We start from the raw sequence: 14,281 nt of genomic DNA on the forward strand, positions 1-14,281 counted from the left end.
CCTGCCCTTCGGGTCGGCCTCGCTGGGCGAAATGTGTTGTCGGATCGCGGGCAGTGTCCTCGGGTCGCTGCTGCAGCTGCAGCCGCCCACCCGGGTAGCGCCGCTCATGCCCCGGGGACCGGCCGCCTGCTATGGGTAAAAACCGCAGCCGCCTCCTTCCCCAGCTTCCCCAGCTCCCTCCTCCCTTCCCGCGGCTGGGGGAAGGGGATATTTGACAGACGGGGGCGGGTGTTGGCAGGGGGGCTGTACACTAGGTCGGGGTGAGGGTGACAAGGTGGTATCTTGAGGATCCTGCTCCTGCTTTCCTTGTGCTGCAAGGAGCTGTACAAGGAAGGCTCCGCAGCCCCTTCTCGACAGGCAATGCCTGTTACGCATCCCCCCCCGCACCGCTCCTCTGCCCACCTGCTGCGGACAAAGGGGCTCCCTGCAGGGCGCCGAGGCTGCAAAGACAATACAGTATTATGTCTAATATATGTATAAAATAATGTTTGTTCTGCAGATCCTACCAAGGAGGACTGACATACTGCGATAACGTTTTCCCCCTGCACAGATAAAGACTGGGTTTTATTGCAGCACAGCTGCTACAGAGGTAGTTCCCAGATTAAGCTGCGCTCCTCTAGGAGCATGAGGTGGAGGACAAGATCTACATACTCTGCATCTGTGCTGTCTTGGCAAACGTAGGCAATATCTATCCAATGCTTCTCAGAGAGCTATAAACCTTAACATTACTAATTCAGATACCAAATAGCGGGGTGGGGTTTGTTTTGTTTTACCACGGTTTCCAGTTATGCCAACCAATGGAAAAATACAGTCCTTATGAAAACTTAACAGAAGTGAAGTCATCACACTCAGAAACACACTGAAGTCATATCAGGCTCACAGAAACTTGGTATTGAGGAGACCAAATCTGCCTTAGGTGTAGCCAGTTCCAACACAGTTTCTCAGTGCATTAAAAAAACCCAACTTACTTGTTCTTAGTCTGAGAAGTATTGAAAATACTCTCTATGTGAAACTCCTGGATTTCATCAGACTTCACGCTGAGGCACAATCCAAGAATAGAAAAACATCACAAACTCAGCAAAATTCTCAGGCCCCTGATGTTAATAATTAATCCTAAAAAATGTAGAACTTTGAAAAAAAAAAAGCATCTGAATTAGGAAAGCAGAACATATAACTCTGTTGTCAATACTACACCTTACTAATTTTTTTTTTAAAGTAACAAGATGGTGATTATTTCTGTTTTGTTAGGAACTGAAAGAGGTTTGGCAACTATTAATCAGAAGAAAAAAATCACATATTTCTATAAAATTTAATAAAAGCAAGATTCTCATTTGCTGTGGTGAGAACCATGATAAAATACCTGTTGAAAATAATGAAAAACCAGAAGATGGCATATCAAGAATAAAAAAATTCTTTTATAAGGAGAAAAAAGTGAAAGTTATTAAAAAATGAGATAAGGCAGCCATCTAAATACTACATTCAGAACTCAAGTTGGCAAGTATATAAGCCACATCATGTGTGAAATATAGACTTAAAGGAAGTTTAACATTACAGTCAAACTAATCACTTGGATCACACTGGCATAACAGTTCAGCAAAACTCACTGAAGTTATAATGGCACAATGAAATTCTTTGAGCTGTACTCTTGCCACAGATCTGCATTTGTACTCCAGTTCTCAGACTGGGTCTGCACAGGTAGAAGGTACTGATTCTATTCTGCAGTCACTGCTTATATTCAGGCATGGGGCATGATGGGTTATAAGACCCAAGATTTTATGTAAAATCCAAATATCTTTGTGCTGAACTGGGTCTGTGGTTTAAATGCTACTGGCGTATTGTGAACCTGAGTTTGCAAGCTATTGTTAATTTTCCTTATGAAAAGGGGTTAAGTTAGTGGGATTTTTTACCTATAATCCACCATTTAAAACCCTATACTATGGAAGTATGCTTACATACTCCAAGTAGTTATGTTAAAATTGAATTTTTAGTAAATTGCACAGTGTTTATCATGGAATAGAGATTATTGTTACATCTAAGAATGGAGAACAATATGCCTGTATGCATGAGAAATTCACACTGATGAATTCATAAGGCAAGAATATTTAATCTAAGTAAATTGAGAAGTGCAGGGAATGAGGGCTAATCATTAGGTAACTCATGGCAAGATTTTTATCATATTACTACCTTTAAATAAAATTTAAAGAGAGGTTATTGAAAAGATTTCTTGCAACCATTAGGGCACAAATTTCCTTAGGAGAACAGATGCAATGATTTATACTGTTATGAAGATACTTTCAATCTATGCTGCTACCTCTGCTTTCTCACTAGGTGTTAGTATCTGGACATGGTATCTCAGGTCACCTATTTGCGTTTACACATATGTCTTCCTCTCTACTGAAGGTTAATGTAGAAGTTTAAGGGTTGGGGCTGAGAGGTGGCCTATGTAGTAGTTTTCTGTGATAATTTTTTAGTGTGTGGATTTATTGGTTATGTGGTATTTTCCAATTATCCGTTATGTCCTGCTGAGATTACACTGACAAAAATATTATCACATTCTTTTTCTCTGCTCTCATCTCAGTGCAAAGTGGTTTTCATTGTAGACCCTGTGGTTCATGGGAAACTGTAACAATAGATTGTGGTTTCTTTGGCAGACGGAGAGGCTCAGTTTAGTAATAACAAGGTGAACACCAGCCATTTCAAAAGATATGCCATGACAGAATGAGGTTTCTCCTCTGTAATGTATTTATTTCAATATGTTTCTTTAGCCACATAAAGCTACTTTTTCATTCTCCTCGTCACACCATCAAGACTTCTTTTTTCCCTACCCTTTAACTTAGTCATTTAAGTACATTTGTGAAACCTAAGTATGAATGCTACAGAGTGGTCACAACTGAATACTTCTCTGCTCCTGAAAAGCTTTTTATTTAACCTTCTGTGCACCCATGAAAGGCAAGCGTTGTCATTAATATCTAGGAAAATTATTCTGTATTCCTGAAGTGACCACGTAGTAATGAAAATTAACTGTCTGAATGTTTTCCTATTTCTCTCCCCTTCCCCCATCCCTAGTACTTCAATAACGTCTGCCAAAATCCAGGTGAATGGAGTCCACCTGCATTATCAGCAGACAGGAGAAGGAAGCCATGCAGTTCTTCTGCTTCCCGGAATGCTAGGTTTGGAGATTTTATCTTATGTTTGTAGAGCAACCACCTCTCAAGCTAGAATGCACAAAACTGATTTGTAGTATATACAACACCTGATTAAGGAGCATCATCATTTAAAAAAAAATTTGTTGCACATACAACAGATAGGACAATGCAGAGTTGTTACCATCAGTTAACAGTTTTTAAAGATTTCATTTATCACACCAGGTGCTTTTTATACAAGGTCTTGATTTGTGTAATGGTCACTCACCCTTCTGGATTTAACTGTGCAAAGGCAGTGTCTGGGACAGGTGGCAAATAGCTACATAAGGTGGAAAATAGCAGAAGAGTGGTGAAAATCAGGTCAGTTATATTTGTTACACAGACTGAATTATGCATTCCTTTTTAGAAGCTAGATGCATTCCAATTGAATTAATAGACGATGCAGCACTTGCAATTTTTAGTGAAAAGGTCACAGTTAAAACTTGCTTATTGCTTAAAACATTTTCATGTTTTGATTATTCAGGGCAACATCATTAAGATTCTCAGTGGCTTTTTGAAGTGGACAACAGGTTCTGCTAGATAAGTGGTATCTGTCCATCTGTTTTTGATAAGAGCCTTTTAAAATTAACATGGCCTATTTTTTCTGAGTTCTTGCAGTTCTAAAGGACCAATCACTTACTAACAGTTCATAGCAGGCTGTCAGTAGGACTTATTGTGCTCAGACTTGGGCTAATGCTTAACTGAATTGCTGGATCAAGATGATAGGATGTCAAGAACTGAAGAGCAGGAAACATTTGTTCTTGGCAGCAATGTTTTCAAGTCTCCATGAAATGGTTCTTTCTTTCAAAGAATTCTCAATAGGAGAGTAGAGAAAAGTTAATACTAAAAATGTTAATGCTTTTAGAAGTCATATGTTTTAACCTATTCATTTTAAACAGCTTGTTAAACTAGTAATACTGTTGCCAATGCTAACTCTTTAATAGACACACTGTATTTCTTCAGTTGTGAGTAATATTATTACTATTAGGTGTACATTGCTATTGTGCTGATAGCATTAGTAAAAATAGTATATTTACCATTGCTAAGTTTATGATTTAGTATTTTGGGGCAACATGTGGAAACGAACTTCACATTCTGACTGTCATATACTTCTTCCCTTTGTACAGACACTAAGTTTTCAATATTATTTCATTATTAGACTAGTAAGTTTGATGTGGCAACAAGATAAGTGCTTTCAGGTCAACAGAATTAATTAGTCTCTAGGCTATTTGTAAACTACATTAAATCAAAATAGAATTATCTCTTTCTAGCTAGAAAAATACTAAGAAAACCACAAAAACACACCATTCAGATATGCTCTCAGTCTTTTAAAGTAATTTTTAAGTGATAAAAGTGTAATTTTTAAGTGATAAAAATATAGTATAACAAGCACGTGCATGATAGTGCAGAGGTCATACAAAGCCTCTGTAAGAATATGGGATTACTCAGTTTGTTGTTGGCATTTTTCAAACAACCTGATATTTTGCTTCTGACTCTAATACAGCAATGGATAGCCAATTTTAGATTTGATTTCCATCATTTGAGCATATTAAATCTGAACAAGTTTTAATGAAATAGCATTTGGTACTGCTACCACATGACCATTATGCAAATAAGACATAAATTGCAGTCTTACCTTCATGCTAATGTTCACAGATAGCTTAGTGCAATATACTGGAGTACTTCATCTTTAAATCCTTTGAAGGTCTGAGTCATTAATAAAAGAAATGGTTCAGCACTGGAAAAAATGGCTGTATTTGGCTTATATTGGAACTATACATCATAAATCAAAAGTTACAGTTTTCTGCTTCTGTGTCATGACTATCTCCTCAGGCAACAAAGTATTTAAAAGTCACCTTTAAGTAGCAACATCCTAGTAAGAAGTGCTTTTTCAAATAGCAGCAACTGTCTGACACAGTACTTTTCACCCACAGATTTGTAGCTAGAGTCAATATATCCCTCCCCTTTCAGTTTCACCTGTGATTCCCTGGTGAACAGCAATGACCACGTTAGTGCTTTAAATCTGTTAAAGATAAATCCCTAGTCAGGTAATTCTGAGATTCTGTATTAAATCGTCTGTGTAATACACAGTTTTTGATAAGCTTACGTACCTACCAGAAATGGTTTGCTCTGAACACATTGCAGATGGTTCTAAAGATTTTAATTGGACTACTTCCTGTCTGAGAGTTGCAATGGATAGTTACACTTAGAGATAAATAGTAATTCAATTGTTGGATAATATCTTTTTTAGAATAAAGTTACAAATTTCCTCAGAGTATATATACTAAGTATGTATTACTGTGGTTAATAAAACTGCAAAATTCTGTTTCAGGGAGTGGTCAAACTGATTTTGGACCTCAGCTTAAGTTTATGAATAAGCAACTTTTCACAATTGTTGCTTGGGATCCTCGGGGATATGGAAAGTCCATTCCTCCATCTCGAGACTTTCCTCCAGATTTCTTTGAGAGGGATGCAAAAGATGCTGTGGATCTTATGCAGGTAAATCTATTCTGAGATTTTATTATTTCATTTTTTTTTTAAAAAAAAAAAAGCTGTCTTTCTTAAATTTTGAGAAGGATGGAAGGTTGTTTCCAGCAGACCATAAGTTACGCAAAAGATGGTACAAATGAAGACTTTAGAGTGAGCAAGTACGCACTATTATGGAAAAGAATTTCTTCTTCCATCTATTCTGCAAGACACATAGTGGTTCAGCAATGGGAATTAATTATAAAGCAATATGCATTTATTCCAAGACCTGCCCTAAGAGATTTGCAGCCAAGAACCATATAAGTTTAGGTAAAGTGTATGTTAAAACCAAAGCCTATGCAGTGGTTTAATTGAAGAGATTACAGTACTGAAGAGCTCTTAGAAAATTTCTATCTAATAGAATCTTGGCATTTTGTCTTGACCAGCCCATTTTGAGAAACATTTGATTCTAAAAATTTACCTGATGCTTTTTGCATTTTACAGCATATTACTGAAATAATTGTTATGGGAAATCAAAGGGTTCCTATGACCCTACCAAATCTTAATAATTAATACAACTATTGTGATTGCAAATAATATGGCCTAAGGCTGTTATTATTTCTCCTTCTTGCAGATTTTTTTATTCAAATCTGTGTTTCTGTGTTCTTTTATTTCATCCTATAAGTGCTGACACAATTTTCTGGTTTAGTTTTAACCAATTTTCTGGTTTAGTTTTAACTAATTTTTTTCTTTGTTATATTAAGCTATACAGTCTCTTTGGTCGTGTTAAGAAAGTTGGCAGGGCATTCAAATTTCAAAAATATGAGACAAGATTCAGACAGTCAATCCAACTGTATTTCTGTAATAAAAAATAACCTTTCTGAAACCCATCTGGAAATGGAAATGCAGCCTTCCTGGTGTATTCTGCACAGTGAAACAAAATAAGTCTGACAGCAGAACCAGGATTAAGACACATATTTGCCCTCTAACTGTAAAAGCAATCTCTCTGTACTGTAAATCTTCAATTTCTTCTGCTACACTAGCAAAGAAAATAAAGATGCTGCCGTGAATAGGTGACAAACTTCAGTCTAAATGGTTGTAATCCCCTTTCTTGACCTGTGTTCAAATACTAGTAAATGTAAAATAGAAAACAGAGCTTTCCCCAAAGGGAACGTAACCATGTAGCTTCCAGTCAAACAGGACAGCAGCCTACAAATCTCTAGAGCTGCCAAAACAAATGAGACATAACATCCTGGTTTTTTGAAGATGTTTCTTAATATAAGTGTATAATAACAAATTATTGAAATCTTCCCAAGTGTGGGTTGCTTGCTTCTATTTTAGCACATTATAAAGGATAGCACAAATCCCAAGGAATCATTCCAACTGTGATACGCAGAATATAATGGTTTACATGCATCATCCAGCCTACACTCAGACAGAAAACACATCCATGTAGGTGAGCCTTCAAAACCTTTGTTCTAGTCACCTTCAGATTCTGGTGTCTCTGCTGGAGATGTGAGTGCTGTAAGCTTCCTGTGAAATAATAAAAGCTGAAATTCTAGCGAGTATTTAGCATCTTTATGCAGATAACACTATTTTGTATCTCTTATGTGTTCTCTGAAGGAGCTTGCTTGAAATAAAAGGAGTACAATGCAAATAAGTCCATTTCCCCACATTCCACTCCAATGTCTAATTCTAGCAAAGTCAATAGCATTAAAACAATCATTAGGCAAATAATAAGAATTGATACTTAAGAATTTCTTGCTCTTCAGAGCTACTGTCCTAGTGAAGGGATGAGCTTGGGCTTCTCCATGTTTTTGTAGATCAGTTGTAATTTTGGCTTGTGATGATGCACTCCCTGTGATCCAATTAAAACATAAGAGTGCAGAGTGCTTTGTATTGCAACTCACTGTTGTATGTTTCTTATCTCACAGCGTATGTGGTCATTTGATTGCATTTCACATAGGTCCAGATGGAGAAGGTGATTGAAAGAAATGTTGTTTACTTACAGAGTAAAGGCAGCACAAAATCCTCCACAGAACTGTGCTGTACAACCAGCTTTCAAGTTATTGCCAGTATTAGGTAGAGACCTGTACTGTAAGTAGTTCAGAATTAAAGCAAACAAACATGCATACCTTATCCAACACATCTGTTACATCACCTTGTTTTTTGGAAGGCTGCAAAGGATAATTTAAATTCCTCCTGCTGGGAAGGCATCCTGAGATAACCCAAAGAATGTATCAAGATAATGGCTAGTAAACAAGAGAAATACTTGAGGCAAATAGATCTCAAATAACCTGGCATAAAGAACAAAAATTTTAATCAGTTATTCTACCCCTCAGCCCACCTTGAGCTCCATAATTTGCTATTGGCAGTAAGGTAACAGTAGGAACAACATCAAAAACTTAACCTTTGCAAGCACTGCTGCCTGGGCACCAGTAATCCTTCAGAAGAACAGTAATGGTCACAGATAACTACTTTTTCAGCAGACCAGGGCTAACTGGTCAGCTACTAAAATTCAAGGTTCTCTCTTTTCTTGCTCTCAGCTTTTACTTTACATGTCCCTACCTCATTTATTTTCTGTTCAGTAATTATAGCTCAGCAGAGTGAAATCTAAAATTGCTTAACACTACAGTGAGCACTATAACAAGGAATAAACCAAAACCAGAAAAGCCTTATAGGGATAGAAGTTTGCTGAATATTGAGCTAACTGATAGTTATGCCTCACTTGAGCATCAAGTTTACAAGCAGACTAGAAGCTTCTTTTTCTCACTCTGTAGTTGTTTCTCTCATTGCCTGCATTTTTGCTTTCTTCTGTCCCAACAACGTACTGGTCTTCCAACAACACCAAGCACCAGAGAAACTCATTCAGCTAACTTGCTCCTTTTCCTACAAAAGTACACTATCTTCCTTAATCACATCTAAAAGGCTGCAAAACAAAACTAAAAAACCCTTTGAAACCTTTATATTTGCTTGTGAATGAATTCACAAACTGAAGTTTCTATATGAAAAACTGCAAATATCGCTTAACCATTGAACGTTGTCCCTGTACAACCTTCAGATGCATTTGCTCTTGAGTGCCTTTACCTTCCCCACTCTTTGCCCACTGAACACAACACACACAAAATCCTCTCTCCTCTTGCTCCAGTACCCCCTACTACATGTTCTGATTTATGAGGAAACAAGAATTTCAAATTCTAGTGGAAAGCATTATCACAGAGTCAGAGAATATGCTGAGTTGGAAGGAACCCATCAGGATCATTGAGTCCAATTCCTGGCCCTGCACAGATTCCCAAGAATCACAGCATGTGCCTGAGAGCACTCTCTAAATGCTTCTTGAACTCAGACAGGCTTGCTGCTCTGGCCACTTCCCTGAGGAGCCTGTGCCAGCACGCAACCACCCTCTGGGTGAAAAAAATTTTTCCTGATATCCAACCTGAACCTCCCCCAACTCAGCTTCATGCCTTTTCCTCAAGTCCTGGCACTGGTCAGAATAAATTAAGGTCTTGGTTGTTGTATTTTTTGCCCTGAGCCCTCCTTTTTGAGGAGGAGGAATTTCATTATTAATATTTTGAATTACAATTTGCTATGAAGTAAAATTTAAAATATATACCTTAAAGCTTCAGAAAATGTCAATTAGCCACTAAAACTTGATACAATCCTTTAGGAAATACTTTAAGCACTTTTTGGTTGTTACAGAGCAGATTTTTTTTTTAGCTCAGCTAGCATCAATAAATTAGATCACTGGGTTCCATTTTTTAAGTCTTATGCTTTTCTTTTTCTTAAGTTTAGCTTGATCTTGGATTACCTACCATCCACACCGTGATAGTCTTTGCCAAGTTCATACCAAGAGAATCCACAGACTCTTCATGCCATCAGGCTCTCTGAAAGGTCTTTATTCTACACTGTAAATCAACATTTCTTTTCATTTATTTTATGTTCTTTTTTGAGTGCTTTTTTAAGTGCAGCAAGATTCTAATTAGGACTACTGCCTGTTTCATAAAAGAGTTTATAGAAAATTGAAATACTGGGTGTAATTTATTGTTTTCTAAATAGTTGACCTTCTCTCTAGTATTTTTATGTATAGCAGGAAAATTATACTTTCTAAATATGAAAGCTAACTATAGTTCAACTATGTAGTGTTGTATCTAAAACTGTACAGTTAGTTTTTGAGAAATATTTGATGTTTGCTTGTAAAACCAGCTGATGATGAGCATATAACTTTCTTGTATAAATCAAGGCACTAAAATTTAAGAAGTTCTCTTTGCTGGGGTGGAGTGATGGTGGAATCACAGCACTCATTGCAGCTGCAAAGTATCCAAACCTTATCCACAAGTTGGTTGTCTGGGGAGCAAATGCCAGCGTTACTCAAGAGGATGTGAGAATTTACAATGGTATGTACAAACTGAATACCGTATCCTAAATGAATTATTTTAATTTCTTCTTGACCCAAGAATCTTAATCATGTAATAGCTAGAAGTGGAGAAAGAGTTGAGGACACAACAAACCTCAAGAGACAGGACACAAAATTCACTACATTGCTAAGTATAGGGATAGATTATAGGGAGAAACTCTCTAACAGTTGCTCTAGGGGTAATATAATAGATTTTTTTAACAAGTCCTCAGCAACTTACAGAGCTGAGAAGTGTAAGTTATAGTAGTAGTTTTCAGAAAGTCAAATTTTTGTTGCTGTAACAAATTCTTAAAAATAAAATCCAAATACTATTGACCACAGGTTTGATTTCTTTTCTCACGTCTTGCACAGCCTTTAAATAAGATCCATAGATAATCACTGGGCTGGCCATAACAGCTTGTGCCTCTAGGGCCTATATAATAGTATATAGACACTAAGAAAACAAGTTCATAACTCACCTATTAAGTTCAGGAAGCAAATGAATCATTCAAGTAAGTGTCCCAAGATGGCTTTATAATTTGAATTCCTCTAAAGTTAATTATTGTCATTACAAAATCTTTGCAAAGTAAAGAAACATGGGGTTTCTGATCCTTATTCCATTCACATGAAATAGAATCACTTCTGATCACTTCTTACTATAAGGAAAATAGCAAAAAAACTGGTAGTGAATTCAGAAAGGGAGCATATTTCCTTTTGAACATACATAGAAATTAAGAGTTAGCCATGTAGGCTCTCAACAAATGTAGCCCAGTATAATTTCATTGTAGTGACTGGAGTTTGATTTATACCAGCTGTGAAATCTGACTAGCTTCAGCTGAATTACAAGTGTATGTATTGCACATGTATTTACCTTACCTATATTAAAATACTTTCAGTGGTGGTAGTAGTAGTGTATTTTTTAGTTCAGAAAGCAAAATGCTTTTTAGCTCTGTAAAAGTTCTGCTTTGTTTCTTTGCGTGTTTTTATATTTATGAAGCTTTTATTATATAAATATGAAACACATATCTGTTAGTATCAGCCAACAGGCTAAATGTATAAATAAATAATTAATTAAAGTCCTACTTTACATGGAGCACCCACTGCAATGCTGACCTTTGGCCTCTTTGTGGACTGGTGCTTTCAACATCTCTGGATGATGGGGCTCAGAGGATAGCAGCACAAGTCTTCTGCAACTGGCTCATCAGTGCCTCTCAGCTGCTGTAGAGTGTTTTGTAGGAGGGAAAGGTGTTTATTTGGTATCTATGTCCTTTCAATATTGACTTCTCCCTTCTCTTTTTAAATTGAGACCAGCCACAGGGATAAAACAGTAGCTTCTATATGGGAAACAGCTGTTCAGTAACACCTAGCCTGGGGTGAGCAAACTCATTTCCAATCAGATGCTGTTATAAAACACTTTCAGTCACTGCTACCTTTGTCATTTGGCCGAACAGGTTCTGTTTGTTAATTAACACCTCACTCCTTTCTTCCCCAAATTCCCATTTGAAACTAATTAAAAGCTTTGCAAGTGGCATATATGCTGTTTGATCATTCAGTAATTTCAGGCTCTGTGCCATGCCACCTTTGTTTCAGGCTTTATTGGTACAAAGCTGTACACCTGAAATACAGTTCAGTGAAAATCACCCATTTGGACTTAGTTTGTGAGCACTACTGAAAATTTTAGAGATGAAAAATAGGTAAATCTGATAAATAAATAACCAGAATGTCAGATTGTTTGTACAGCTTTAGCCAGCCTGCCATGAGTCACAGAACTCTACTAAGTAGAATCACTTGTTTTTCTGTAAGACTATGGCAAATGTACCATGATGTCAGCCTGCTGGAATGCCTTAGTAAGAGCTTCCTTCCTCTGAGAACTGGTAGGAGCCATGGAAGAACTTCCATCCACGAGCCAGTGCAAAAGGCTAAAGGATATAAAAAAGAATTGCCAGCTCTGACATGCTGATATAAAACAGTCCCATTTTTATACACAAGGTACCTCCTTGAGCTTCTCTTCTAAAAGCCCTCCAAAAAGGATCATCAGAAGTTTTAGGAATGAGTCCTTTGATTATGGTTTTTTTATGTTGTTCCTTGTGAACATAATCACAAGATGGTCCTTTACAACTCAGAAGACCCTGGCAGAGACTGCACAACTATCTCTTTTGTACTTTTTTGATACTATGAATTATTTAAAACCACTTATTACAGTTTCAAGTTTGAAAGACATATTTGCAGTCTGGTTTGAAAACTTCCTCATATTAGGTGTTGCCAGTATTGGTTTGTATCTTGTTGCTGGACAGGACTTAACATATTTCAATGTTATTTTATGTAGGCATCCGAGATGTTTCAAAATGGAGTGAAAAGGTCAGGAAACCACTGGAAGAGATGTATGGACATCACTACTTTGCAAAAACCTGTGAGGCTTGGGTAGATGGAATATCTCGCTTTGCTGAAAATTCAGATGGTAAGGCCTTTACAGTATTGAACTGAAGCAATAATAATAGCAGTTCTGGATCAAAATCTAACAGTACTCATAGAAGCCAGTAAAGGAAGGACTCTGCATATGGCATTAAAAGCTGGGTCTGACTCACACTCAGGAATAAAGCAATTACTTTGTAGATGGTTCACAGAACCAGCAAGGTACAGGAGGAAAACACATTTAGGGAAAACATTAGCTGATGAGTCTCTCCTCTTGTTCCACCGCAAAACTGCATTATCAAGTCATTGCTTTTGTGCAGACTGAAGAGGAGAGATTCTGCTTAAGCAGAATCTTCTCCTTTCCTGTCCCTGTGTCAAAGGATTATCTCTTGGTGATGCTGTTAAGATACCCCAAAAGCATGATATCCCAAAAGCGTGTTCTTTCCTGTTTTTGCAAACCAGAGCTCAAGAACTCTTTCAATCCTAGAAGCATATGAGTTAAAAAAGAAGGAATGTAAGATTTTGAGGACTCAGAATTAAAAAAGCACGTTTAAAAACCACTACTGACATATCTTAGTTGTTTGAAAAATTAAAAAAATAAATTAGTTGAACTAGACAATATAATTGTGTATCTCTGAAGATTTCTGCAATTACTCTACATTTTCAGACATTTTCAGCCAAGGCTATTATGAATAATGATCTACAGTTCTGCTTTAATTTAGAGGAAATTTCTTCTAATGTGCTTAAAGCAGAAATACATAATACATAAAAAAAGGAGTTTGTAACTCTTTAACACATTTTCCCATAGCTCTCATAGTGAAAGACAAAAGGTGACATAAAGGAACAGGCAGCAGATACTACAAGGAAAACATTGCTTCATTTCATATTTTTTCCATAAATTTTTGCATAGAATCTTCATGGGACTAGAATTTCTCCCAGCAGAGAGATGTAACAAATTATGATCTGATTTTATTTTACCCTTTCCGGGATGCATTTCCTTAAAACTAGTTTTTTTCTGAAATGCAAAGCCCAGGCTGGTGAAACTGGCTGTGACATCCTTTCACTGGATGCACATGCCTCAGACACTAAGAGATGAAGTAACTATGAAAATGAAGCCACATTAAGACATGGAGACACATAATATGGAGCTGAATTATCTAGCTGTTGAAACTGGGTCAGATATGGGGAGAAGACTGACATTTGCTAAAAGAGATGAGCAGCTGTTGGACTGCAGATTTTTTTCCAGGGGAGAACAACCTAGACTACAAACAAGGCTCCTTGAAATTAAAGTTAAGACATGGAAACAAAGGTGCAGATAACAGCAGATTTAAGAAAAGGGGTTAATAAAACCCATCAGAGAGAAAAGGAGGACAGCAAAGCTTACGCTGGTCAAAAACTCAACTCAGGCTCTTTTTAAGAAGTAGACTATTTGCCCTAAATGGGACAGCTTTTAGTGTGCAATGTCGTAAGAAATGAACTTTTAGAAGGAGCCAACGCTTAATGAAACTAAGTTGCATAAAGTTGTAAAATCCAAGATTCTTGCTGCTGTTGCATGCTTTACTAGGAAATAACTGCCAGCTATGTCTTGAGAAAACTTAAATTTACTTGTTCTGGAAAACAGTCAACATTTCTGCAGGCGTTAGAGGACTGTGAGTGAAATGTTCTAAAATAAAATATTTAACCAGTAAAACTGCAAACTAAGACTCTATAAATAAGGAAGCAACTGGAAAAACTCTTTGAAATGGCCTCTGACTTTAGAGCTAAGGAAAGTGTGTATGTATGAGCATTAACCTTTCAGCTGTTGGTAGCTGCAAGGAGACAGCTACGC

At 37.0% G+C, this 14,281-nt stretch overlaps 1 protein-coding gene across 2 annotated transcripts in view; it reads left to right on the forward strand.

Annotated features, from left to right (window-relative positions):
- BPHL (biphenyl hydrolase like) overlaps positions 1–14,281 on the forward strand; it is a 19,724-nt gene continuing 5,443 nt past the window's right edge. The window contains exons 1-6 of one of the 2 annotated variants that reach the window (XM_050331318.1): positions 119–135; positions 500–629; positions 3,067–3,170; positions 5,515–5,681; positions 9,889–10,042; positions 12,368–12,499. In XM_050331318.1, coding sequence (XP_050187275.1) covers positions 625–629; positions 3,067–3,170; positions 5,515–5,681; positions 9,889–10,042; positions 12,368–12,499 — 562 coding nt within the window. In that variant the 5' untranslated portion in view covers positions 119–135; positions 500–624. Of the gene's footprint in view, positions 136–499; positions 630–3,066; positions 3,171–5,514; positions 5,682–9,888; positions 10,043–12,367; positions 12,500–14,281 lie in introns of both variants that reach the window. The other variant, XM_050331309.1, reaches the window with a different exon arrangement.

The sequence above is a fragment of the Myiozetetes cayanensis genome, unplaced genomic scaffold (assembly GCF_022539395.1).
Source record: "Myiozetetes cayanensis isolate MyiCay16 unplaced genomic scaffold, myiCay2020 scf1, whole genome shotgun sequence".
Taxonomy (NCBI): Eukaryota; Metazoa; Chordata; class Aves; order Passeriformes; family Tyrannidae; genus Myiozetetes; species Myiozetetes cayanensis.